Genomic DNA, 27,981 nt, shown 5'->3' on the forward strand with positions numbered 1-27,981 from the left:
TATGTGTGACATTTATGTTTCTGGTCCTAGCATTGCAAAATGTTGAAAAGTTAAAGGGGTGCAGATATTTATGCAACCCACTGTATATGTTTACCTCTGATTGACATTAACTCGCGACTTAACTCGCTACATTGTTCTAGTGCAGATTACAGTATGTGGTATTTGCACTTAAAAGCAGGAAGCTTGTAAGTGTAGCATTTCGATGCTAACACATATCATTGTTACTTTGATGCTGGTGTGTTTGCTTGCATAGTTTGTGCAGCGAACACAGCTTCATTTTCTTGAGCTTTGTAAAGTAATACGGCGTCAGTGCCACTTTCATATGGTTAGACTGTAGACAGTAGGGGGGTGTGGTCTTAACCTTTAGAAATGTGTCTTCCTGTGAATGCAATGTTTCCAGTGTGCTATCACAGAGAAGATAGTTGAATCAGTAGGATGAAGGTAAAAAAGGTAGTTGAGTGTAGATGACTTTCTTCCTCCTCATCTTCCCTCATTATTCATGTCTTCAGTTTCATCTCCTCTCCTGTCACTGCTTTGCCTCTTTAGTCAGTAGCGTGTGGAGTACCAGTCACTGTCAGTCATCTGGACCAGCTCGTTGACCACATCCAGCAGGTTGTAGTTGTGTTTCTTCAGCAGCCGCTGGTTCAACGGCCGGTCTGCAAAGCCCATCTCCACCAACACGGCCATCATGGTGTCCTGGGTGGACTCGTCCACTGGAGGCTGTACGGGAACAGGATTTTATCAGTCCAAGAAACCTGCGACTGAACATTCAGGGGTTCTGCACTGCAGTCTCACACAGGATTTTGAAAGATAAGGTACTTGTGTAATTTTAACATTTATCTTTGTATACCTATTTCACCTATACAAATGAGATAACACAATCACAATAATAATTACAATACAATTAAATTCCCAATTCCAACTAAATTCGAAAACTTGTCCCAATGCAGCTCAGGCACAGAAGCATTTTAAAAATAAATACAAAGCAGTGTTGTTTTTGGCAGCCATTTTAGATTTAGTCTAAACAAAGTAAGTACAGTCTTTTAACAAATGAATTTAGGTCAATAAGTTTTGGAGATTGATGTTGGCCAGAAAACCTTTTATCTCCAACATATTTCAGCTGTGACAAGAGTGTCACACATGAGTCATTTCATTTCAAATGTTAAGAGATTATAATGTCCAGTTTTTTTATGTTATTCTATATCACAAAACAGTTTCTGTCTCTATGATGAGAGAAGTCCCGTCCATTTATCTTCTAAACAGAAATGTCATGACATTTACAGAAACTCACACACGTCGTGTTTCAGTCATCAAACATCCGTGTTTAGCTCATCGTGAAAAAAAGGGGCGTCAACCAAATCAGTTGGTCATGTAACAACACTAATACAAAGTTACATTGTGTTTCGATTCGTTTTTTGTGCGACATTTAAGGACAATAATGTAAGTGAAACACATTCACACTGATGGAAGCTGAAAGTGTTAGCATGTTCCGCTTACTACATGTAACTCAGCAGAGACAAACATGCAGCATTATTTTGTGGGATTATGAAAAAGGAAGGTGCTTTTAGTCCCATGTGTTATTATTTATTCACATGTCAGATCCCATCTGACACGGTGCTTGTAGAATCTAACATTTGCCACCACAAACAGGGGCAGGTCTAATCTTAGTGAATAACAATTTCCTTTAACAACAGAGATATAGAAGATGAGGAATATAAAGCAGTGTCTGACCTGTGTGGGGCCTTGTCCAGTGAACAGGGCTTTGTATGCAGAGGCAGCTACAGACAGAGCTCCTTTCACCAGACCGCTGGTGATACCTGGGTGTCTGAGGGAGGATAATACCACTTTATGACCAGAGGGGAACAACAAACTTTAAATGCTTTTATTTGTAGTATCTAATAAGACTGTTTTCTACCACTACTACGAGTATTAGGGCCACATTCAGGAAAAGAAAATTCACAGACTTTGAGAATAAAGTCTTGATTCATGAGATTAATGCTGTAAATTTACATTAAAAGTTGTGACAATAAAGTCTTAATTTACAAGATTAAAGTTTTAAATTTACAAGTTTAAAGTCGTGACAATAAAGTCTTAATTTACAAGATTAAAGTTTTAAATTTACAAGTTTAAAGTCGTGACAATAAAGTCTTAATTTACAAGATTAAAGTTTTAAATTTACAAGATTAAAGTCGTGACAATAAAGTCTTAATTTACAAGATTAAAGTTTTAAATTTACAAGATTAAAGTCGTGACAATAAAGTCTTAATTTACAAGATTAAAGTTTTAAATTTACAAGTTTAAAGTCGTGACAATAAAGTCTTAATTTACAAGATTAAAGTTTTAAATTTACAAGATTAAAGTCGTGACAATAAAGTCTTAATTTACAAGATTAAAGTTTTAAATTTACAAGATTAAAGTCGTGACAATAAAGTCTTGGATGCATTCACCGATAACCCTGCAGTCGAGTTGCAGCCGTTTCCTCCTCCACAAAAGCAGCAGCCTTTCTCGGCCAAGAAGACACTTACTTCAAATATTATTTCACATTTCTACGACATAGTTAAGTCAGTTTTAATAGACATTCATCTTTGCGACGGTGAAGTCGTAATTTACAGCTGCTTTTTCCCCAGATACAATATAATAATAATAATAATAATAATAATATGCAAAAGTATGTCTGACATCCTTGTTATACACTCAGAAACTATTGGAATTAAAATGATGGGATTTCAATTATTGTGATGGAACTGTTTTTTGTTTTTTTTTAATGGGCGAGGTCATGCATTGTCCATCAGTGTCAGTGTGACAGACCTGGGGTCTTCAGGATTGTCGTCATGGTTGTCGTCATGGTTGTCCTCAGGGTTGTCCTCAGAGTTGTCCTCAGAGTTGTCCTCAGAGTTGTCCTCAGTCTCTTCAGTCTCATCTCTCTGAGGTTGTTCAGAACCAGAAGCTGCAGAAAGAACACACACACACACATCACAAGAGGCTGCACGATCCAAACCCTGAGGCTGACAGAGAGTTGAGGTGAGTCTGTACTCAGCAGTGCTCACCTTCCTCAGTTTGGTACAAGTCAGAGCCCTCAGCTCCTTCTCCAGCGTCATCATCATCATCATCATCATCGTCATCTTCATCTTCGTCATCATCGTCATCGTCGTCGTCGTTGTCGTCGTTGTCGTCGTCACCAGCAGCAGGAGTATGTGTTTCTCCACTGCTCTCAGGACTGCACACAGTGAACAGCGACACGTTTACACATAAAAAACATAAAGAAAAGTTGATGTTCCACTTATGTGGCTACAAACTACAAAATCACACACGGTGCAAATGATCTCCGTCCTCTGAACTCAGGTACACAGAGTACGTTATTTATTCCATGGCTATAACTTGTACAATGTCATCCAGCCAGCCTTTTGTAGTCGGTCTATGTAAAGATTTCCAACATTTTGCAATATTCCATCTGGCTTGAAGAACGGCTATGGTAACCATCTTCCTGATAACTCTGCTGAGATTAATATCCTTTGGAATGAGTCCCTAAACACACATTCTTGGGCACAGAGGCAGCGTCACCCCTGACGTATATGAAAGTGTCTCAACCACCTCTCTCTAAAATTCTTGTATTTTTGGACAGGACTATAAACAGTGGAAAAGTGTTTCACATTTAGAACATAAATCAGGAATGTTACGATGGAAACGATTCAGAACCCCTGAAGTGATATACAACCTCATGGACCTTTGTATTGTAGCAGTCTGAAACCTGAATTAGATGTTTGTGTTGTGCCATTCAGACTCAGTTATCTCCTCCCCTAAGTCTGCACACCAAGCAAGTCTCTTGTTCTTAGACGACTCTAGTGACCCTGATGACAAAATCCTATAAAAGATGGAAAGAAGTCTTCTCTGGTGAGGGCTTATCACAATTTTTTCTACTGCTGAGTGGACGGCCCAGTTCTTACCTCTCACCCAAGAGAGGTAAGAACTGGGCCTAAACCAGAAAGAAATAGTCCAAAGCTGGCAAGCCCAGTAGTACCATTTGAGATTGGGGAGTTTCAACCCTCCCGTCATAAGGCAGATAGAGTAGGGAGAGGCGTAGTCTCACACGTCTGTTGATCCATATGAAATTTCTGAAGATTTTACTGATATTTTGGAAGAAGTTTGGTGGTGGTGAAAGTAGAATACACTGAAACAAGTATAGGAATTTAGGTAGGACATTAATTTTAAGGATATTAATACTGCCAATCATTGAAGTTGGCATTGTTGTCCACCTGTTAATGAGGTTAGTCACTCCTGAAATCACAGGGCTATAATTAGTAGAAACAAGATCCTCTGTTGAATGAGTAATTTTGATCCCCAAATAAATAAAGCATGATGTGTTTTTAAATGGGGTGTATATTGGGGGGCAACTTCTCACTGACTGTTTAAGAAAGAGGATATTTGACTTGGATTCATTCACTTTATACCCAGAAATTGACCCAAAGGAATGTATTAAACTAAGGAGATTTGGAATAGAGCACTTTAGTTGAGTCAGGAATAAAACAATGTCGTCTGCGAATAATCCTATTTATTATCCACATTCCCTATCCTGATACCAGATATACGACTGTTGCACCCCATCACCCCTGTCTGGTCCCACGTTGAAGTTTGAAGGGCTGGGAGGTTACAAAGTTTGTCATGACAGACGCGCTTGGGGAGTGCTATAGCATTTTCATACACTTACATATGTAATCACCAAACCCAAATCGTTGAAGCACTTCAAAAAGATAATCATGTTCTAGACTTTGAAGGCTTCCCATCTAATAGAAGCTGAGATTTCATTTTTATTTATGGCAAAGAACAACTCAATGTTTTCTTCTATTTTTTGTTCATGGAGCCATCTTGGGCAAAGCCTCCACACTGTTAGTCATGGTCTGAAATAGCTATGCCTTTATATCCACTGTCTTGTATATTAGCCTCAAGAGAGCTAGAAATTAGAAAATAATCTATATGGGATTGTGTCTGGTGTGTGTTTGAGTGGCAAGAGTATTCTATTGCGGTGGGATTCCTAATTCTCCAGATATCACAAAGGTGCAGCTCTGACATGAAGTGACCTATCACCTTTCGGGTATTAGTGTGTGAGGTGTCATTTCTCGATGAGCGGTCTAGAAGGGGGTTAGGAGCACAATTAAATTGTTATTATCATATATATTATTATTTCACCTTGAAAGGAGGAAACCGTCATAAAGAGGTTACTACAGAATGTGGCATCATCATTATTGGGTCCATAAACATTAACAAGAATAATTTCTTGGTTCAAAAGAGTTCCACTAACCACCACAAATCTACCTGCAGAATCTTGGAGAAGTTTGTCAATCCTAGAAGGGACTGATTTATGGATAAGGATTGCTACTCCTCTTCTTGCCTGTGAGGAAAACATGATGCTAGAATTTTGACTAATTTTCTTATACCCCTGACATTCCATGAAACAATATTGAGGAAAGGGGCATTACTCATAACCCAGCCTAAGTAATATTACAGTAACATCAAGTCCTCTTCCACCAAAAGGAACCAGTGTGCCAATAAAATATGAAAAATAAGGAAAAGAAAAAACAGAAACAAACGCCCCTTCTCTAGAACGGAGACGGAGCTCACCTTAATCCCTGGGCCCCCTAAATGCACAGACCCCTCTCACACTCTTACAACAGTCTGCAAATCCTGCATTCATCCTTAACTAAGGAGCAGATACAAAGCACTGAACAAACGTGGTATTACACACAAAAAAGTAAACCCTATCACATGTAGCTAACTGACCCATAATTAGGATTTCTAACAAGAAACCATCAAACAGAGATGTATTACTGTCATTATCATTGAGACAGACTTGATACCATCAACAGAGGGTCAGCTATATTACCGGAATATTAAACATGTCACTGGGATATAATAATGTTGTCCCATACATCTTAGTCTAAGTCATTCAGTTATTATAGATCCAAACTGGCTAGCAGGTGATAACTTCTTGTAGCTGTGCCGAGAAGTCTTTCTGAAGCGCATGTATAGCTGCTAAAATATCTCCGTCTCTAGCTTGGGTTGAGGGAGCATCAGCTAGCCCCTGAGCAGCTAGCTCCAAATTGTGGTCTTTCTTCTTCTCCTTAGCTCTTGAACCGAGTTTAGACTTCCCACAAAAGCAAACTAAAGGGTTTACATATATATAAGAAATATTTTACCGGAGCACACGCAACAGAGAACAAAACTTTCTTTGGTGATCTGAGAGAGAACTTTCCTGGATATCCTCCAGGCTCCTGACTCTCAATCGGAGACGAGCTGCTGTTGCTGCAACGATCACGATCGTTTTAATAATTAATTTAATTTTCTCGATGAATTGAGTTTAACCCTTTTGTTAGCAGTGCTGTCGTCACTGACAGGATCTGTCACGCACACTTCTCATGACCGTAACTCCGAGACCGTTTGTGATAGCTAGACAATTCATAAAACTCTGGACTGGCGATCTGTTAAGGGTGTGACCCCGCCTTTTCACAGCACCCCGCGAAATAGAGCTTTGGGACTTTTGTGGAACAACTGTCCAAGCAAAGACAAGATTCACCAGCGCTTCACACGACTGTGACGTCAGCTTCTCTGTACCGTACTCTTAAACGGACAAACGGGGCAGAAGAACTCAATCATACGGACCTTGGTGTGACAACAGCTTTGGGTGGTGTCACCACTTCCGGTGTCAGTGGCTCATCGTCCAGCGTCTGAGACGTACACAGCATGTCATTGGCACTGCTGGGACCCGCAGACTCTTCCAGGACTGCGGAAGCCTCGCTGCCCTCAGTGGGGTCAGGGAGGTCAGACGACGGAGTATCTGGGTCTGTGGGAGTCTTAGCGGGGACGTCACCAGGCTGGGACAGAGCAGAGCTGCAGAGAAGAGCATGTGGAGAATAAAGGAACAGCCACAACACGAGCTGCCATGTTGGAGTTACTCACCTCATTTTTGTAATATTTTTGTCTCTTAAAGTCTTGGAGTAGAAAATATTTGGCAGAAACTTAGATAAAATAATTATCCTCAATTGTGTGGAGTGTACAATCACTTGATTGTATGAATTGCAGTTGTTCTTTACTGCATGTTTTTAAAATAGTCTGGATAGGCTCTTGGTGGTATGCAGCTTAGTTTACACGCTGGACCTTTCAACAACATTTCTCCTGCACACAGATAAGATCACATCCATCCTACTTCATGTGCTCATTTGGTCCTAGTCCTGATCCACCAGTTTGTGACCTGGTCATCTGGGTTTCTAGTTTTTCAGTCGGGGTAATCTGCCGATGTTTGTTTTTTATCGTAAAAGGAGCTTTATCGACACAGAACTTATGTTTTGCGAGCACTGAAATGCTATTTTTTGAAAATGGGTCCCAAACTGAGAAAAGCTCAGAACGACACCTTTGTCTTTTTGTGTAGACGACCAACATGTTACTTTGGGAAAATGATGATGTCATCATCATCCTACCTCTCATGCACTTGCATTCGCTGTTGCTAATCTTTGAGACTGTTTGCTATATGATAACATTTATTTTCTTTCCTTAGTCGCCCCGTACGGTGGTCGACAGGGGCAAACACACTGCAACGACCCAAAACACAAGCAGGAGGAGAAACGAGCTGCATGTGTTTTGGGTCGTTGCAGTGTGTTTGCCCCTGTCGACCACCGTAGTCCTGGCTTTGTTCAATCTGCCTCTGTTTCTGTGACTGTATACATTCTGATGTGTTCGAATGAAACTTTATTTAAAAAAACAAACATGTGCAACACCTTCTCTGGTTTCTGTGTATTTGCAGCACTTTTAAACATGATTGGATCGTGTTGCACTTTGTGTGATATCAGATTTTTGTTTTAGTAAGGTGAAAAACAAGATAGCATTTACTGTGAAATGACTAGAATATATGATAGTCCTTTAATAACTAAGGTACCCAGCTGTTCTCAGGGGTCCACTCACACTTTGAGGCAGCAGGCTCAGGTTAAACACACCTGTACATGGACTCTCCCAGCGGTCGACTGGTATCAAAGCAGTCAGGAAGGATGATGATGTAATCCTCTGAAGAGGTGGAGGAGGAGCGGCTTCTTGTCCCTTCTCTCTTCTCCTCTCGCTCCTTCTCCTTCTCCTCATCTGGCTCCCCCACTCCCTCCTTCACCCTGGGCGCCACACTGATGTTCTCCACGTGGGATTCTTCAACCTCATCTGTAACGGGATCCAGAAAATGGAGACGTTTGCTGAGAATATGACGGATATGATCATTCCTATTAAAAGACTTTTTAAGGTTTTAAATCAGAGATGTTTTATACCTGACGCATCCAGGCTTGGGACCGGCACTAGGAGTAACTGGATGTGGGGTAAATTTGGGGAAAGTCCAGTTATGGCGCTTTTCCACTACATGGTACCGACACGGCTCAACTCTACGCGGTTTGGTTGGTTTTCCATGACAATATATAATATGTAATGTAATAATACCTCATCACAACAAGGAATAAAAATAGCCAAACATATACCTTATTGTTCACTTTAATTTGACATTATAATCCAATCCAGACAGCAGCCAGTCGACTCTGTCCCAACTTTACAAGTGGGACAGAGTTGGACATTCTAGAGACATTAAAAAACGTTGACTCCAACGCCAACAGACAAGAACATGAGGCTTAAATTTCGTCAACAATTACACAGTGATTGACATGATGTTGTTGAAATGATGCTAATAGTAAAAGTTTCTGGACGCAGGGGCGTAGGTTTATGGACGATGGGGACATCCATCCCCGCTCACATTTAGAGAAAGCTAAATTGTCCCTACATCTATTAGAGACAGTTGTGCGTGTGCACGAACCCTGCGAGAGGAGAGCGAGTGGATTTTACAAGCGTCAGTGAACGCATCACAGTCGAGCAGATGTGCTGTTGTGACACAGAACAGACACAGCACTGATTTTGTGTCCTCACCAGTCTTCTAACCAAACCTCCGTCCCCGCCCTCATGACAACACCGCACAGCTGCATGAAGCTGCCATGACACGACTCACACAAACAGCTGTTTTCTGTGAACTGAAATACGACGGCAAGTGTTGTGATGTTAAATGTTGAGATTTCAGACATTTTAAAGTTGATTTTTTGACTGATCTTCAGTGGGGTTTGATTCTTGTGTCACACGACGTAGAGTCGAGCCGTGGCGAGCTGGAACTGTGTCGTGGAAAAGCGTCATAAGATTTACTGATTTACTGAGCTTTTTCAGTTCCAGTCAGAATCACTGATCATTTTACAGGACAAAGTGACTTTAGTCTATTTCCATACACTAATAAATCACAGCTGGTGTCATTTCTGAAAATGATTCAAGCACAAACACTATCAATGCAGCAAAGTCTCAAGAAAATGTCATTCAGGACTGTGAATAAATATGATTCTGTCATTACCAACATGTCCTCAAAGACCTGCTGTACGGTTGATGTGATCTCTAATGAATTCTGATCTCTGTGTGCACTGCGATCACCTGTGGCTGCGGCCGCTGCAGAGGCCCCAGAGGCCCCGGAGGCCCCGGCTGACGTGTGGAGCAGGGTCGGTGCTGAGTTGGGGCCCGGCCCCGCAGCTGCAGTCACAGACACTGGAGCCGGCAGGGAGGCTTTCAACGGGGAAGGGAGCGATGACTTCAGAGTCGCTGGTGGTTTGATGGTGTTTGAAGTGGCTAAATTAGAGTCTGGGCTCTTCTCTGTTTTCAGGGTTTTACTCTTCACACAGGAAGAGGAAGAGGAGGAAGAAGAGCTCCCCTGAGCAGCTTGACAAGCCACTGTGAGCAAACGGGATAATGATTGTTAGACACAGTGAAACTTTTATCTTTTAATCAAAAAGTTAGATCCAGGTCATACTTAATAAAGGTCTTATTCAGTCTAACATTACAGTAGCAGTGATTTCTCCTGCTCTCATTTGTAAGTAGACCTGTGACCCTGTGACCCTGTGACCCCTGTGACCCCTGTGACCGCTGTGACCCCTATGACCCTGTGTTATGACCCTAGCAGATCACTGTGTACAAGTACATACAGAAAGTATGACCCACGTCTTATGATGTCAACAGAGACTTGAAGCGTTGTATTTAGAAGCATCTTTAAAAACGGTAACACGTTAGATTAGGGGACACATATTCACCAGTAACTATTTGCTCATTAGCATGTTAGTAACATAGTTACTTAATATAGATCTGTGTGTACAGTCTGTACATTTAGCTTACATTTTATCATAGTTTTTTTTATTATATTTTTCTGATATTGTGTTTACTTACATATTTTTTTGGTAGTGATTATGGGGAACGTGCAAATCAAGAATTTCATGGAACATATGACAATAAAATATCTTGAATCTTGAATTAAGGACTTATTAATGCCTTATTCTGCATGGCCTTATTATACAACCAGTAAACCTAAGAAACTAAGAGTTTTCCCTCAATAACCTCAGAATTATTGCTTATTAGTACTTAGTAAGGATGTTGTTGTTTATGAATTATGATCTTAGTCTGGACTTTATCACAAGAATAGTTAGTCTCCTCAATAACTGTTCTTATGTAACAAAACACACAACTACAAGTGTTAACAGTGTCTAAATAACTGTAAGTGAAGTCTTTGTTACTTGAATATGTTCCTCACACTAAAGTGACATGTTGATCACTACTAACTCACCAGTAGTTGAACACTGATTAACCACCACATGTTCCCTAGTCTAAAGTCTGTTCCTGTGATGGTCCTGGGTTCTCAACTAACGAACATTGACAATGATACGTTCTGTAATTAAACATGATGAGTAACAGGTGGAGAGATGTTGACTGACTGTTGTCACTCATCCCTCCTGAGGTAAACACTCATGTTCATGGTCATGGTGAAGGTGAAGCCACAGAGGAGAAGAGAACAATATAAACTCCAGCAACAGCAGTGCATGATGGAAACGTGGCCACAGTCTCTATGGTACCAGAACACAGGAACAATAGGAACATCCATTACCCATAATGCTGTTGATGGCTTCTGTCTCCTCCTGGATTAGACCTAATGAGGGACTGCTCTTGTCCTGCAGGTGGCCATCTTGAGGCAGAGGTGACATGCAAGGAGTGATGTCTGAGAAAACATAAGGATGTGACGTTAGAAGCGGAAGCAGTTAAAAACAATTCTGAAATGACCTTCAAAATAAGAGTTCCTCTGAACATCCTTTGTAACCATAGACTGTGCTCACTTTGACACAGCTTTATTAACTTGGACTCCACTGTTTTATTCATGGCAGAATGTGTCTCCACGGAAACACAATTAGAATCAGGGACCTAGTTCTCATCAACATTTCTAGACGGTCATTTAAATAATAAAAAAAGAGCCATTGATATTGAGGAACATCATGAAAGGAACTAACCGGGGTTCAAGTCCCTGTTGAGGCGGAGCAGTGATCTTTAAGAAATTCTGCTTCATAGAGAGAAGCTCGTGGGAAGACGCAGGTATTTCACCTCTGAGGCTGACACCGCACAGTTTCACCTGAGACCGGGTGTGAAGGCGGTGACCTGAGAGGCACACTCCACTATTGTGTGGCTGTTGTTGTTATAATGTGTGCTGAACTGTGTTAAACGCTGGGTGTTGTTCTTTCAGAGTATGATCAAACAACACTTCTTACCTGCTGGTGTGTTGTTTGGGACACTCTCCAACTCTTGGACAATGTTGATATCCAACAGCTCAAAAGACAGAAGATCCTGACAGATAAATGACAGATTACTGCTAAGGAGGGGCGTGAATATTTAATAATTCTACGATTTGTCTGATTATAAAAGGTTAATGTTAGGGACAGTGCTTTGTTTAGGCTGTAAAAATGACTCTGGTTAGGGTTAAAAAGTCAAAGTCATGTCCTTGAAAGGATGGCCGTGAATCTTTCTCATTTTTTGAATGACTTTGGGATCGGAAAAAAAACCCAGATATCTGAATCTATTATATCTGAAACCATTATTATTACCATCATTATTTTTTTTTTTTCATTCTGTCAAAGTGTCAGTGTTGACCATTTTGTAGCTAGCATAGCCTGGCTAATGGCAGGCTGCATCTCAATTGAGTCAGAATCTGGATGTCGTCACCTCCCGCTTCCAAGAGGTGTGACCAACGGAGGTCGATCCAAACACCTCTGACCACATTTGGATGGACTGGATCCGTCACACAATGATCTGCATATGCAAAAATTAGTTTGCAGTGGTTACAGATGTCATGTTGGATGTTTACAAACGTGCATGGAGGTCGTTCCTCTGCTGTCACCACGTTAAGGCCGCATGCCGTGCACCGGGGGGGAAACGCGGTTGTGATTGGATGTGAGTTTTAAACAAAGACGTGTCTGCAGAGCGAAGTCACTGGCAGACTTGGCTGCATTCACCAAGACTACAGCTAGTGTGTGTTGCCCCAAAAAATATGAAAACACTGTAAGAAAATGTGAAACTGTGTAGAAACATATGGATTCCAGCAGCAGGTGATTTACCTGTGCAGTGAGAAGGTCGACAGAGGGGATGAAGTATTCCTCCTGATCCACTGACAACAAAGGCTGCTCCCGAGAAGCTGCACAGGCTTTCCCATCCTTTGCAACTGGGTTCTTACCCTGCACACAAAGACAAACCATTTCAGTTAGTCACTGTAACCACAGCATGTTTCTATTTATTTCAATAACATCGCTGGAACACATCTAACACATATACAGTGTACATACTAGAATCATTTCTTCTACCTGTGGTGTGACACAGGGCGACACCAGGATCCCATCAGCCATCACAGGTGCAGGGGCAAGAGGGTCGACCACGATGCTGCACCACACCCTGGGTCCAAATTGCTCTCCAGCATGAGCCAGGCGCCAGTGGGAGGTGTAGGAGCCCTCCACAGCAGGAGCACACAGGGCTACACTCACAATACCCACCTGAATAACATCATAATATCAAAATGACAGTAAAGCTGAAATATACCAGACAATAGAATACAAGTGACAGAGGGCACATCATGTTTACATGAAACACTGCTGCATAGAGAAAGCAGGAAACATCTGTTTACCTGTCCGGGCTGAAGGAACGGAACACAGACTTCTTTCCAACGGTCCCCAGATCCCACAGCCAGGTTTCCCCACATGAACTTCAGCTATGGGAAGAAAACCAAGACATGAGAACGATCCGCTGACAAGCACTTCTATCTTTCCACTAACCCTTGACTCCTCCCACCCTCCCACCATCGTCAGCTCTACCTCGACTAAGACGACGATGACAACAAAAAAAGCACCTACTTGTACATCGCACTTATAACTAGCACTTTTTAGTTTGACTTGAAACACACTGTGCATTTGGATAAAAGCGTCTGCTAAATGTCATGTAATGTAACGACACGTCGTGTCATGTAAAAATCGGGTGTCTCCAGCCGCTAACTTATTAAATCCTGAGTTTCAAAATCTAAATCTTTTTCTTGGTTTATTAATTATACTTTATTAATCCCCTTTCTTTCCCCACGTGGTGGGGAGTGGAAACAGCAACCTCGTTGTTACAAGCCAAAGTCCCTTTCCACTTGGCCATGGGCTGCAGATCATATGCAGATTGATTGTCCACGCAGTTCCTTATCCTGTGCAGTCTAATGGAGCTGCTGATGGGTCAGAGTCTCAGTAGACCAGGTCCACAGGGGGCTGCTGGGACTGCAGCCTCCTCACACATCAGTGGTGAGGGACATCTGCTGCTGTACTTCTGTCGCTTCGTCTTCTCCGTGAGTAAATGGTTACACTACTTATTCAGCTGAATTAAGGACTTTAATCTCATAAATTAAGACTTTATTCTCGAAGTCTGTGAATGTGGCTCCGTCCTAGTCAGGCACAGAACTGCATTCAGTGCTTGTGACAGAGCAGGGAGGCTGTTACAACACTGAAGTGCAATGTCTCCACAACGTATGAACAATGCAAAGGTACAAAATGAGACATTATGTCTGCACTCGTGCCTGTGGACAGACAGACAGACAGTATGGCGAGTGACGAAAGCGTCTAAAAAGGCTGAAGCGGACGCCTCTCCTGCGGGCGACAGCACAGTGCTAGCTAGCATAGCTACTATGCTAGAAGACCACAGAGCTAGCATCGCAGCCGACTTCAAGACAACATTTACTGCTTTGGAATTGAGACTCGACAAGATGCATTCTAGAGTTGTCACGATACCAAAATGAGTAACCAGGATACTATACCAGACAAAGTATCACGGTTCCAGGTAGTATCACTATACTGCAGCCTTTTTTGATGATTATTATTTTTATGAACTGCAATGTAATTTGTACAAGTTATAAATACTTAGCCTATCATATCCCCGAACGACACCAGTAACCAGCAAACAGCCAATCATTCAGCAGCTGTGTAGTTCGGTTGCAGTAGTTACAATGTGGGTTTGTTTACAAGGGAGTAGCATGCAGTGGAAAGCCGGGAGGAGAGTAGAGGCGGCCGCAATGTAGCAAAAACTGGCACCGGTAGTATAGTAATCCACGGTAGTACCGTCGTGTAGAATTTCTAGTATAGTAGGAACCGTTACGATTTGGCACTGTGGGGTACCTTGGGGATCGTGCAACTCTAATGCAGACAACGATAACGGAACATGGTCAGGACATGGAATGGACTCATTGGAATCCCACGCTGAGCTGCACGCCCAACGAATTCAAGCACTGGAGGAGAGGTATGTGGCATCAGCAGAAAGCAACGCTAAGCTAACAGCAAAGACTATCGATCTTCAGAGCCGCAACCGTAGAAACGATATCAGGATAATCGGCCTCCCGGAGTCGATCGAAGGGCCCAGGCCCACAAGCTTGTTTGCCGAACTCTTGTCTGAAGTACTCGGCAACCAAATTCTTCAGTCTCCTCCCGAATTGGACCGAGTGCATAGAGCTCTCACCGCTAAACCGCAACCTGGCTCACGGCCCAGACCGGTAATACTTTGCCTTCATCGCTATCAGGCTAAGGAGCTGATCATTCGGGAGGCTCGTAAGAATCGTGGGAAACTTCAGTACCAAGGGTCACCAATCCAGATCGTTGAGGACTACACACCAGAAGTCGCCGGGGAACAAGCTAAATATCGGACAGGGATGGCTGATCTCTACAACCTCGCTCTTCAACCAGCGCTTCTCTTCCCAGCCCACTTGCAGAATGGGGCAGAGAAGAGATTTTCATCTCCCGAATAAGCCACCACCTTCACGTATACCAAGTATAGACAGGCCCCGAGGCCCGATTAGCATGGCGGCTATCTTATCTACGGCTAATGTGGACTATGCTAACCGAGCTTCCTTACAGGAGGAGCTGTTTCGTATGGGTAAGCCCTAGCACTCATCATTTTTACAAGCGTGATATGCTGAGTGAGTTATTGTGTTTATTTTAAAGGGACTTAAGGACTGGTTGGACACTGTAGGGCCCAGGCTTGATGTTTACCATTTAACTGCTGTGCTGGGCTAGCCCTGGGACTAGCTCGGCTAGTTCAGGAGCTGGGGTTGTGTGTTACACTCCATTTAATTTGATTCTAATTTGAAGTTGACGTTAATTAGAGGACATAACAGCTTGTATTATTTTCCCTTATTTAATTTTATTTAAGTTAACAGGTTGCCAAGCTTATGCATGGTGGAAACTATCATTATGATGGAAGAGGGTTTAACTCTGCAGTTACTCTGCACTCAATGTTTAATTCTAAGTGATCAATACCCTATATTTTTACTCTGCATTTAATTTTTCTTACTTTATCAAATTTTTATTTAACCACTTTGTTACTTCTGAATCACTTTTAATATTCAAGCTGTCTTGATTTATACTCGTACTACATGAGCGTTATGGAAAGCATGTTCAAGGTTCATGTTCATTACTATAGGGGTCCCAACTGGCTTTTTAAAGCTGCAAGAGCTGGGACAAGTAAAGGAAATCTTAGATCTTAGATCTTCACTTTAGTATGAAGCCAAAGGGATTCAGACATTGGAGGCTGGATCCTGTCTTGCAGGCAGATTTCTGAGGCAATCACTTTCTTCTGTGAAACTAATAAAAAGGATGAAACCTCCCCGTCCATACTATGGGATACTCTCAAAGCCTACATAAGGAGTAGAATTATCTCTTTCACATCTCATACAAATAAATTGCGCAGATCTCGGCAGAAGGAGCTGGAGGATGCCATCGCAGATCTAGATAGCTCACTCAAAAGCGAATACTTCCCAATCAACCCATTGGCTGTAGACTTATAGCCTTCAGTTATACCCTTTAAACTAGCAAGCAAAGGATTTAAACACCTTGGCATTACGATTACACGATCCTTGTGGACTATGAGAGAGCAAAATCTTACTTCATTAACAACAACGGTCAAGACCGATTTACGAAGATGGAATTACCTGCCATTGTCCCTACCTGGTAGGATACAAATTATAAAAATGAATGTGCTACCAAGATATCTGTATGTTTTTCAATGTCTGCCTATCTTCCTTCCCAAATCCTTTTTCACAGCTAAAAATTACATTGTTTCATCATTCATTAGGGCTGGTAAACGGCCAAGGGCAAATCGTACACTGCTTTGTAGTGATAGATCGGCTGGGGGACTGGGTGTACCCGATCTAATCGGCTACTATTGGGCAGCCAACGTGCATAAGATGATTTCTTGGTTCACTTCTCCTCAATCGAGCTGGTGCCAGAGTGAGTCAGCCTCCTGCTCCTCATGGCTGCTAGCTTTGACATGCTTTTGACACGCCTATTTGCAATATCCACCTGTTCATTTCAGCAAAGATTGACTCACGAGTCTCCGTTTTAGAAAATAAGGGGCTACGTAGTCTGGGAGACTTGTACATTGATGGTATATTTGCGAGCTTCAACCAATTACTCTCTACCTTTAATATACATCAATTAGACTTTTTCCGGTACTTCCAGTTGCGGGACTTAAATACATAGTATTCATTTATGCAAAAAAAGAGTACAACAGGTGTTATATGACAAAAGAGCAGTATTTACCTTAGTATCAGCACTCCAGCTCATAGTCCCAGTGTTCCTCATCTTCCAGTACTTTATAAACTTAGTCCCAGGACGCAGTCTGGTTCCGTCAGGAAGGTTTTCATCCAGAAATGCAGCCGTCATAGTTGGAACCACCAGGGGACAGGGACGCTTTGGACGCCTGATTGACAAATCATATCAGTTCCTGATCAGTTGACTAATCAGGAAATGAAAAGCACTGACTGAATTAAGTTTGTAAGAACTGGTCTTTTCTCTGGACCTCCAGCATCTGCAGCATGTGTTTCAGTGACCTACTCTGGGCTGTTGTGCTGCGTGGCTCGAGGTTGCAGCAGAACAGGGGAGGAGCTTCCATCTCTGTGGGAGGAGCTCCACTGTATGCCCCTCCTCTCCATCCTCAGCTGTTTGCGGATCTCCTTGACCTCCGCCTTCAGCAGGCGTTTCTCTGCTTTCAGCCGCTGCTTCTCTGCCTTGCGGAAACTGCGGTCGCCTCGTCTGTAGAACCTAGAGCAGGTGACGATGAAGACAACGACATGCAGGTGAAGATGCAAACCTGAAACCAAACTGGGGCACGGAAAATAGGAAACTCCTACTGGCATTTGGAAAAGAGTCAAGAGAGTTTTTACCACTGTTTAAAACACACATTAGAGATATGTGGACAACACTTGTGTTAAATATGGTAAAGTGAGGAATAACAGAGACGGTCACACTGCTGCAGTGACATACTTGCTGTGGTCAGGAGCAGGTGATCCGTGTTCTGGGATGGACAGAGGAGTCCTGGCTCTCACCAGGTTGTGACTGGGATCATGGGAAAAACTGCAGGGCTCACACAGAGTGCACGATGTGCACACGCTGATAATAAGACAGAGAGAGAACCTTAGAGAACATGTGGCAGCTCTTCTTCTGTGGAGTCCACCATGTTTATTTGACACTGGTTGTTTCAGTAGGTGCGTGGTACCAGTACAACAACTGGAGTTTACCTCTAATAATAATAATAATGATGTCGTAAGATTTAGCCAGTTAGCTCCTAACAGCACACACCTGCACTGGTAGCCTCCTCCGGTGGTCTGTCCCCTGCAGGAGGAGCAGGGAGGAGTGGAGGAGGAGGAGGATGACGCTCCAGGCAGAGTGGAGGACACCTCAGGGACCTGCTGTGCCTCTGCTCCACCTACAGCTTCTCCTCTGCCACCTCCTGCTCCCCCTGCAGCGCCTCCTCCTCCCAGGGGCTTGTGAATGCAGCACTGTCCGGAGAACTCCCTGCAGATCTTCTCCACGGCCTCTCGGACCACCTGGTCTTTAAACTGTGTGGGTGAAATGTGTTATTACTCTGATTGCTCCCCCAGTGTCCAGTGAGCATGACACAGTCATCAGGTTGTTTGTACCTTCTCCATGTAGGAGGTAAACCAGGCTGGAGGAGTCTTGTCTTCTTCTTTGTTCCCTTTCACCTCTTTCATGATCACCTGATCAACAGGAGAATAATTCAAACCTGTATTTATCGCCAGTTAAAATGACAAACCACTGGGGCTGTCACTGTTTGTACAGAACAGAATAAACAGATAAAGATATCCAGATAGACATGCTCTTTGATTACTACTTGCAATGAACAGTATCTGAAGCCAGCCTGTGGTCACAGTGGAGAGGTTTCTGCCTGCAGTGAACAGAGCTAGCTGCAGCTCCCTCATGTGGCACAACTGGCTAATGCCAGAAAATTGCTAGCGTTGACGCTAGTTGTGCTTTTGAAAACAAAGAACACCACAGCTAGCAACACTAGCAACACTGCCCCGAACTGCACACTCTCATGCACTAATATCATTTTATGTAAAATCTAACAACAAAAGGACATTGAACAGCCAAGGTACAAGGAAGATTCATGCTGCGACTTACAATAAGCAGCTCTAACGACGTGATGCAGTGTGAGTGTAGTGTGAGTGTGTCTTACCATGCCCTGTTCTGGCACTGCAGCCTGGACCTTGCGACTGACCACCTGTGCCAAGGCGGGGCAGTGCTGTGGGGGTCTGAACCCTCTCTTAGGCTCTGCTCCGCTGGCCTTGGTGGTGGAGACCCTCGCCGCCTGGCCTCGAGTCTCGTACACGTTCATGTGGAGCCGGTTTCCCTGCCGTGCTGCACTCTGGGAAAACACAAACTCTGGTGTCACTCTCACCTGTCGCCACTTTGGGGTACATTTAAAAAAATAATACTAAATAAATAAATAAATAAACCATTACGACACAAGCTCAACTGAAAGTAGGGACGGGAGTTTCTCACAAAAATGTTATTTGAGTATTCAATAGAATAATTCATTGAATATTCTAAACTGGAGCACATGAGAGCTTGCGAAAGTAATGTAGGGTTCACAGCGCGGCGCAGCTGGTAATTGTTTGTTAAACACAAGTACACTAATAATGAGTCGTAATCAAACTAGACATCTTACCTTCAGTGCCTCTTCATACTCCACTGGAATAAAATCAGAAACAGAATTCACATACATTGCTATTAAACTTATCTTAAATGCTAAGGATTACTTAACATCATGGTGTGTGGCTGTCCACTTACCTTGACTGTTGATGGAAACCTGGAGGAGGAAAGAAATATATTTCTGTGTAAATCATTAAAGGGCAATTGCACTAAAGTAAAATGCAACACTTAAGGTCTAGGATTAACTGGGATTTATATGAAAAAATAGAATCATCTAAACCACAAGGATACAAAGTGATATTTGAGCATTATTCATGAGATGATACTCAAAAGAAGCTATAATATTACACCATCATTTCCGCCAATATGAATCCCTCGTTTTCAATAGAACAACAACAAAAGAGATCAATGTGGGATCATGAGCTTCAGCTCGCTTCTGACTTAAGTGACTGATCCTCTCAGTCTTTGAAGTAAAAACACTCAAACATTGCTGTCCCATGTTTCCATTTATGTTTAACAACATTATTGGGAAATACTTCACTGGATCTGTAGCTTCACAATGAATTTAATTATACAGGGGGAAATTTAGAGTGTTTAAAAGTTTATTATTTATGGTAATTTATGGTAAAGGCAACATTTATATGAAACATTAACAGCAGCCACACCAAGATGTCATTAAAATGCATCAAATAAAACATAAAATAGAGTTTTCTTTGGAGATTTAAACACATTTTGGCAAATTTGAATAGGAGTAGTAGTGGTCTTGTTATTTTTTAGATATTTAAATGCATAAATGTTACATATATCATTAAAACACAAGAGGGATTGTCATTCTAATGCCCAATAGGCATGAAAACAAAACAACAGAGTAAAATTTAATGACATCAAAAGACCAGCGTGATTACAAACGGTCTCTCACCTCCTCGTTCTCCTCGTCAAAATAGGTCAGCTGAAGACTGCACAGGCCGAAGGAACGCTTCACCTGTTCACACACACACAGAACAATGCAAACTCAAATAAAGTGGTCACAGTTCATTGATTTCATACAGATTCAGTGATTTTGTCTCAAATGTGTGTGTGTGTGTTCTTGAATGTGTTGATAAACCACAGGGAGTGAAGACATTTAGTCTCGTCCACACAACTTGGTTTTAGGGTTAGGGTTACAATTGAGTTTAAGTTAGGTTTAGGTCAAAGGTTAGGTATTTAATTGTGAGGGTTAAGGTTAGGAATGTGTCATGTCTGTGAGTGTCCTCAGTAAGAATGCTGCAGTGACCAGTGAACAAACATGCAGCAATATTCATGGAGATCTGAAACCCTGGTCCACGCAGTCACTTCCACAATCCTCTACCATTAACCAGCAAAGTGTTCATGTGATTTTACACATTCATCGTGTTGTATTAACACATAATCATCGTCATAATCATGACGTCCCTACTTTGTACAGTAACTCACACTGTGAGCAATAACCTGATAATAAACCTGTCACTCAGTGACTCCGCCTCCTCCACACTGATTTCTGACCTGACGTGTGCGAGACGCAGGCGACGGACAAGTCTCCACTCGACAACAGCGCAGCTGCATGAAATGTGACTTGTGAGTCATCGGCCACATGATTTCCAACCACAACCACAGACTGCTACTGTTAGCCCACATACACAGTGTCTCTGCTTCAACCTTCTTCACCAAGCAATTCTCAGACAGACTGCACACACACACAGTGTGATCATGAATGCACACTCATCTTATTCTTATTCTTCTGTACACTGTCCATTGCTTTGGAAGGCTGACCTCCAGGTATTTAAACACATCCTCTTTCATGTCCTCTACTGTTCAACTGCTTGATAATGCAAATATCTAAATCAGTGACCTGCTGATTTTCACACTGAGCATCAGAATGAAGAGGAAAGTCAGAAACTGCTGATCTGCTGGGGTTTTCATGCAGAGCATGGTCAGAAAACAGAGATGGAGAGAATATCAAGTGAGCAGCAGTTCTATACACAAACGTTCCTTGTTGCTGATGCCATCTCAGAACATAGAGCAGCAGAAATGTTGGGGGGTGGGGGCCAAACATGTATCTTCCATTGCCTTTAAGACAATGAAAGGGTACATAAACTGCTCAAAAAAGTAAACACATACAAACTTGCTTAAAGGTCCCACATTATACCCTACTACCATACCCATACCATAAGGATGAAGCACCATAGCAGTTCAATAACCCTGCTAAACCCGTCCCTTTCAGAACGATTGGTTTTGTGCCTGGTCCCTTTACATGCAAATGAGACACAGGCAAACACACACCCACTTCTTCCAGGGGGTGTGTCGACACTGGCCCGCTCACGCTACCATGACAGCAGGTGAATGTGAACCGTGGGAGAAACATGGATGGTGGAGGAAATATTGTGGTTCAACCATATATGTTTGAACCAGAGTCCGACCCTGAACAAGAGGAAGCTACAGAAGAAGTTGTAGTATGTAGACTGCAACAGGACGTGTCAGAATGGTCAGTTATGAGCTCTATTTGACCTTTTCCTTAAAACGTGTGTGTTTGTACGTCGGTTAAATACAGTCGCTGACTAAATACGGCGACTGCTGGCCGCTGTTTGTGCAACTCACTGCTTATAAAACTCTAGATTTGTTTCAGTAACTAGCATGCTACTCGCGTGTTCTCCACAGCAGTGGGAATGTAATAGAACCATTTTTTATTATGAATCTTCTGGTCAGTCCAGAACAGAGGTTGCGCTAGACTTTTTCGTTGTCTGTCATTTTGACTGACAGGGTCATAAAAATCCCGTCATAATCTATTTTTACCGGTCACTTTAATTTTTTAAATGATAATAATGACATATTCAATTGCATTTAATTTTATTTAATTTTTAATTAATATTCAGTCCAAACAAGCTGAACAAATAATCCACACCGTGGATAAATGCATCAAGCAGAAGAATATGTAACTTTTTCTCCGCAGTAACAAAAACATCTCACTTTGTGGCCCCATTAGCTACATATGAACAATGAATAGTGAAATATGAACAGTTCTCACACCTTCCTCCTGGTCCGCATGGACTTGAATCGCGTGCCTGTTTGTGCGTAATCAAATGTCTCAAGTGGGTCTGCTGCAGAGGCTATTGTCATGAGGTTTTGGACTTTTTCCTCAGACAGACGACTTCTCATGGCTGTTTTAATGTTGTTCTGGAGACTGAATCCACGCTCTGCTGCTACACTGGAAACTGGAATTACAAGCGCCACTTCAGCCAAAGTTTTGAAACCAGGGAACATTTCTCCAATTGAAGTGATCAGAAGTCAGCGAGACTCTCTGCACGAGGGGTTTCCTGATCCTGCAAGCACCCGCTTCAGCGGTAGGAAATCCCGCAGAATGTGCTCCTTCTGCACCAGTGGATCAGCTGCACTGCTCTGTGACCTGTAGTGGTCACAGACGCGCTCCAAGCCTCCTGTCCATAGCTCTTTAACGCGCTGTCAACACCAATCGGATAGAGAGATGCATTGAGAACGGTGTCCAGGTCAGAAATGATGCTCAGGTGCTCTGATGGGAATCTTTTTTTGATTGATTTGGTCACCTCCGCAACGTACTCTGTGCGTAAAGATGAAAATGTCTGCGTGTCTACATGTGTCTGTGTGACGCCACAGAACCTACCATGCGGTCATCAATATCACTGGTTATGGTCTCCACTAAGGCCTCCTCCATCTGACTGACTGTCTCATGGCATGGTATGTGTGTACACTTTGGCGACTGGTAGGGCCTCCAGAGTCCCAAATATAAGTATTGAAATGATTAAAAAGTTCATTTTGCATAATATGTCCCCTTTAAAATTAAGCTATAAAACTGTATAATTCTTTGACAACAAAAATAATGTAACATCCACTCATGGAAATCAAAGCCATGACCTGCAACAATGTGAAATAGAATCTCTTTTCACTGTGTATCGATCTGTGCTGCTCCTTTTCAGTACCACGGACAGCGCAGCTGCAGCATTAAAACATGCTCAAAATGTTGTGGACAAAGGGATTCACAGACACAGCAAACAAGGGGGATTGTTTTTCATTTGAATCACAGCTTTTTTCCAAGTTGCATGAGAAGCAGAGAAGCATGCACACAAAGCGTCTGGATAAAAGTGTCTGCCAAATGTGTAATCCACACATTTCACACGACAAACAACAGCCACATCTGACCCCATATCAGAAACATGGCACCAGCTCCTGCCGCTCGGTACAACACACTCAGAGGACCACTAGCATACAATATGTTGCCACTTGTGCACAAATCATAGCTCCCTGCCACCTGTGAGGCGACGTAATTCTTGGTAGCAAGAGCCAATCAGCTTCCATTCTCCCACCGAGATTCTACAAAAAATTGGATGCTCCGGCCAATCAGCAGCTGGTATAAAAGAGTAGTGTGAGAGTCTACAGGAAGTACCAAGAACTAACCTAAGAAACATTGGCTCGCTCTCACGAAATCACTGCCAGTGGGGATGCAAAGAAAAACACATTTAAGCCACTTAGCAAAATGCTTGACTTAAAGGGACGCATGCCTGCTTAAGGATATGTTTGCTGCTTCATTTGCTGTTAGACAGTAGAGGTGTGACGTTCAGGAACGAACTAAATCTATTGAACGGCTCTTTAACGGGAACGATGGGAACCGAGTCGCAGTTGAGAGGCGTTCTTTTTCTTTCTTTGTTTTAAACTGCTGTCAGTGACTCAGCATGCGCACACAAGCTCCTCCTGCTACTCCACTGAGACGGAGAGCACGCACAACAAGGGAGAGTACACATGGGCTGACAATTTGATATGCAAATTTCACGTGAGTGCGGACTGCAGCTAAGAGCCAAAGGAAGCGCAGCAGCATCTGAATGCACTTTTCAGATGAAAAGAACGGTAAAGCAAATTGTAACATATGCCAAAATAATATATTACTGTCAAGTTTACGAACATTTGCACTAACGTTACCAAGGACAGTTCTGGAGTCCTCTGCAGGTTTACACTTGAAACTTGTTTAGTAAATGTTTTTCTATGTTAGTGATATTTATAGTTTAGTATAGTTTTGCATGGAAGTTCATTGTAGACTGCTTAGATTTTTATTGTGCCACAAATAAAAAGGCTTTATTTACACATTTTATACAAAGATCGATAATAGTGAGCCAGTCTTCTGAACGGCTCTTTGAAAGGAATGACAGATCCAGCTCCCTTCAAAGAGCCATAAATGCCATCTTTATTAAACTCTGGACTCTGATTCTCTGACTGCAAACTGAAGTTTGTGAATGGCTAATACTTACACCAAACAGAGGAAATCTGCATGTTTAGCTTCTGTGGTCACAGGAGTTGCTGGTTTCCTAATGCCTTGTTTAGTAAGTTCATGTCACTTGTGGTAAAAACACACTATACAAACTATACTCATCCTCACCTTATTGCTAACTATTTGTATATTGTATATATTTCCAGATTCTACTTTATTATTGTATTATTATTTTTATCTAATATTTTATTTCATTCCGCCTTATTGCCTATTTTCCTGTTTTTTTATAACCATATCTTATGCCTTGTTTCCAATGCTGTGTTTCTATTTCTTGCACGGAGCATCTGGAACAAAAACTATTTCCCTTCGGGGATTAATAAAGTATTCTGATTCTGATTCTGATAAATTCAGATGAAGGATTTGAAATACCAAAGGCACAAAAATGCACGTCTGAAGAGACTGACGGAGACACATAGAGGTCAACGTGTCGTGAAGTAAAATTGCAAAATGTCTCTATGGACTTTGGTGCAGGGGAGTGGTTGTTTATCTATTCAAATATTAGAAAAATGTGACACAAAGAGCTATAAAAGCCATCAAAATGTTATCTCTTGTCATTGTCATATCGCTCACTATGGTTACGGGCGTCCTTGTAAAAACACGTGTGTAAAGCACTGGGTTACAAACAAATGAAACATAATCAGTCACACTTTTTAGTTGTGAATGCTATATGATATTTATAATATGACGATATGGTGCAATCACGTATATTCGCAGCAGTGTTAGGCCTGCAAAAGATCATTCATGTAGTAATGACATAATAACATTTACACAACACAACCTGATGAGCTATACAGGCCATAAAAATGGTGGCTGTGATTAAGGCTGCACAGGCCACTCATGATGAGCTGTAAACATTGTTTCCACGACGACAGGTCACTAGGTTAACAATAATAATAATAATAATAATAATAATAATAATAAATGCAGCTGCAGTTCTACAGTAGTGACTGCTGCTGTCTCCTGAGTGTCCTCTGTGAGTCTGCTGTGCTGGGATTAATGTTTTTCAGCTCACTGGACACGAGCTGCATGATGGGTAACGTTAGTGATACAGTATAATGGACTGGCGTCTGACCGCATTAATAACAAAAGCACCTGGAGATGACGCAGTGCTCATCGTTAACACGCGACAACAATCTATATGTTTGTATGAGACAGACAAGACAGAGCAGCGCTAACAGTAAGCTAACTCTTACCATGGCCTCCATCGACTCCCAGCTCTTGGTCTCGGATCCCGACAGGAGGAAATTCTTTGAATTTCCCCTGAAATTCACCTTCAGGTTGATGTAGAAGTCCATGGTTCCGTCTGTCAGCGCTTTAGCACATAGTACACACGACGGACACGGTGCGTTTCCCCCTCACCGATGACGGCTGCTCGGGTTAATCTCGCCAGTTCTTGTCCACTGTGACTCAGTGACGGGAGATGAGGCGTCTGTTGTGTTTACACCAGCGCCCCGGCCACGCCCACCCCGCACCACATGTCCGGAAAAGTGGGCGCTATACACTACTACGTCATTGCGCAACAGTGACGTAGAGAGAGACGCAGCGCCACAGGGGCGGTTTGAGTGATTTGGAGGCCCTGAGCAAAGAGGCCCTGCAGAAGATAAACGAGGTGAAACTCAGACAAACAACAAATACACAGATTAAAACTACAAACACGCCGGTGTGATACATTTCTGCAGTGTCACATTTAAACAGAAAGACTTTTTTCACTCTTCATGATCTAAATCACAGAAATATTAACTGTAGTCATAGCAACTGGCGTCACACCTCATTTTGGCACATGCTAGCATGAATCATTTTTAATGCAACAACATTTAATATAGTACAGTCACTCATTGTGTGTGTGTGTGTGTGTGTGTGTGTTTCGCATGTAAAACGAACCTCACCAGAGTAAAGGTACCAGGTGCTATTGGTATGATGATGATAATAATAATTTCTTCTTCTTTTCCTTTGGGCTGCTCCCTTCAGGGGTCGCCACAGCGAATCAACCTCCTCCATCTCACCCTGTTCTCTGTATCCTCCTCTCTCACACCGAATAACTTCATGTCCTCTTTCACTCGATCCATAAACCTTCTCTTTGGTCTTCCTCTAGACCTCCTGCCTGGCAGTTCCAACCACAGCATCCTTCTACCAATATACTCACTATCCCTCCTCTGCACATGACCAAACCATCTCATTCTGGCCTCTCTGACCTTATCTCCAAAACATCTAACATGTGCTGTTCCTCTGATTGACTCATTCCTGATCCTATCCATCTTCGTCACTCCCAAAGAGAACCTCAACATCTTCATCTCTGCTACCTCCAGTTCTACTTCCTGTCTTTTCCTCAGTGCCACTGTCTCTAGACCATACAGCATCACTGGTCTCACCACTGTCTTGTATATCTTTCCTTTCATTCTGGCTGATAGTCTTTTATCACACATTACCTCAGACATTTTTCTCCACCCATTACAACCAGCTTGAACATGTTTCTTCACCTCTTTTCCACAATCTCCACTGCTCTGGACTGTTGACCCTAAATACTTCAAGTCCTCCATCTTCTTTATCTCCACTCCCTGTAGCCTCATGGTTCCACTTGGGTTCCTCTCATTCACACACATATATTCTGTCTTGCTGCGACTAACCTTCATTCCTCTCCTTTCTAGACCATATCTCAACCTCTCGAGCTTTTCCTCCACCTGGTCTCTGCTCTCACTACAGATCACAATGTCATCTGCAAACATCATAGTCCATGGAGATTCCTGTCTAACCTCATCTGACAGTCTGTCCATCACCACCGCAAACAAGAAGGGACTCAGAGCCGAACCCTGATGTAGTCCCACCTCCACCTTGAACAGCACACCTCACTGCTGTCATACATGTCCTGCACCAGTCTAACATACTTCTCTGCCACTATGACTTCCTCATACAGTACCATAGTTCCTCTCTCTTTTTCCAGATCTACAAAGACACAATGCAGCTCCCTCTGACCTTCTCTGTATTTGTCTAGCAGCATTCTTAAAGCAAATACTGCATCTGTAGTACTCTTTCTAGGCATGAAACCATACTGTTGCTCACAAATGCTGACTTCTGCTCTCAGTCTAGTTTCCACTACTCTTTCCCATAACTTCATTGTATGGCTCATCAACTTTATTCCTCTATAGTTACTGCAATTCTGAACATCTCCCTTATTCTTAAAAATGGGCACCATCACACGTCTTCTCCATTCCTCAGGCATCCCCTCACTCTCTAAGATCTTGTTGAATAGTCTAACCAGAAACTCTACTGCCTCCTCTCCTAGACACTTCCATACCTCCA

At 42.5% G+C, this 27,981-nt stretch overlaps 1 protein-coding gene across 3 annotated transcripts; it reads right to left on the reverse strand.

The window, feature by feature from the left end:
• nbr1b (NBR1 autophagy cargo receptor b) lies at positions 1-26,120 on the reverse strand. 3 transcript variants are annotated; one of them, XM_044051239.1, is made up of 22 exons: positions 25,878-26,120; positions 20,296-20,358; positions 19,515-19,533; positions 19,393-19,415; positions 18,901-19,089; positions 18,344-18,421; positions 18,003-18,262; positions 17,688-17,813; positions 17,259-17,465; positions 16,965-17,124; positions 13,034-13,117; positions 12,717-12,902; positions 12,474-12,590; positions 11,631-11,706; positions 10,979-11,089; positions 9,484-9,777; positions 7,983-8,193; positions 6,655-6,882; positions 3,048-3,217; positions 2,809-2,947; positions 1,732-1,825; positions 1-720 (listed from the first exon to the last, which is right to left on the reverse strand). In XM_044051239.1, the coding sequence occupies exons 1-22, from the start codon at positions 25,977-25,979 to the stop codon at positions 547-549; spliced, it is 3,111 nt and encodes a 1,036-aa protein (XP_043907174.1). In that variant the 5' UTR covers positions 25,980-26,120; the 3' UTR covers positions 1-546. The 3 variants fall into 3 exon arrangements, with proteins under 3 accessions (XP_043907174.1, XP_043907173.1, XP_043907175.1); XM_044051238.1 differs by having other exon boundaries at positions 12,699-12,902; XM_044051240.1 differs by lacking the exons at positions 1-720; positions 1,732-1,825 and adding an exon at positions 2,367-2,500 and having other exon boundaries at positions 12,699-12,902.
• Positions 26,121-27,981: the final 1,861 nt, after the last annotated feature.

This window comes from Solea senegalensis, linkage group LG19, assembly GCF_019176455.1.
Source record: "Solea senegalensis isolate Sse05_10M linkage group LG19, IFAPA_SoseM_1, whole genome shotgun sequence".
NCBI classification, from domain to species: Eukaryota; Metazoa; Chordata; class Actinopteri; order Pleuronectiformes; family Soleidae; genus Solea; species Solea senegalensis.

What these genes read in the sequence shown, in the direction of transcription:
- nbr1b (XM_044051238.1), bottom strand. Translation starts at nt 25,979, where the DNA reads ATGGACTTCTACATCAACCTGAAGGTGAATTTCAGGGGAAATTCAAAG. An exon ending in AGCCATCAACAGCATTATGG is followed by an intron (nt 9,778 to 10,978) that starts GTAATGGATGTT and finishes GTTTGCTCACAG; the next exon opens with TGGCTTGTCAAGCTGCTCAG. An exon ending in CTTGTACCAAACTGAGGAAG is followed by an intron (nt 2,948 to 3,047) that starts GTGAGCACTGCT and finishes TTCTTTCTGCAG; the next exon opens with CTTCTGGTTCTGAACAACCT.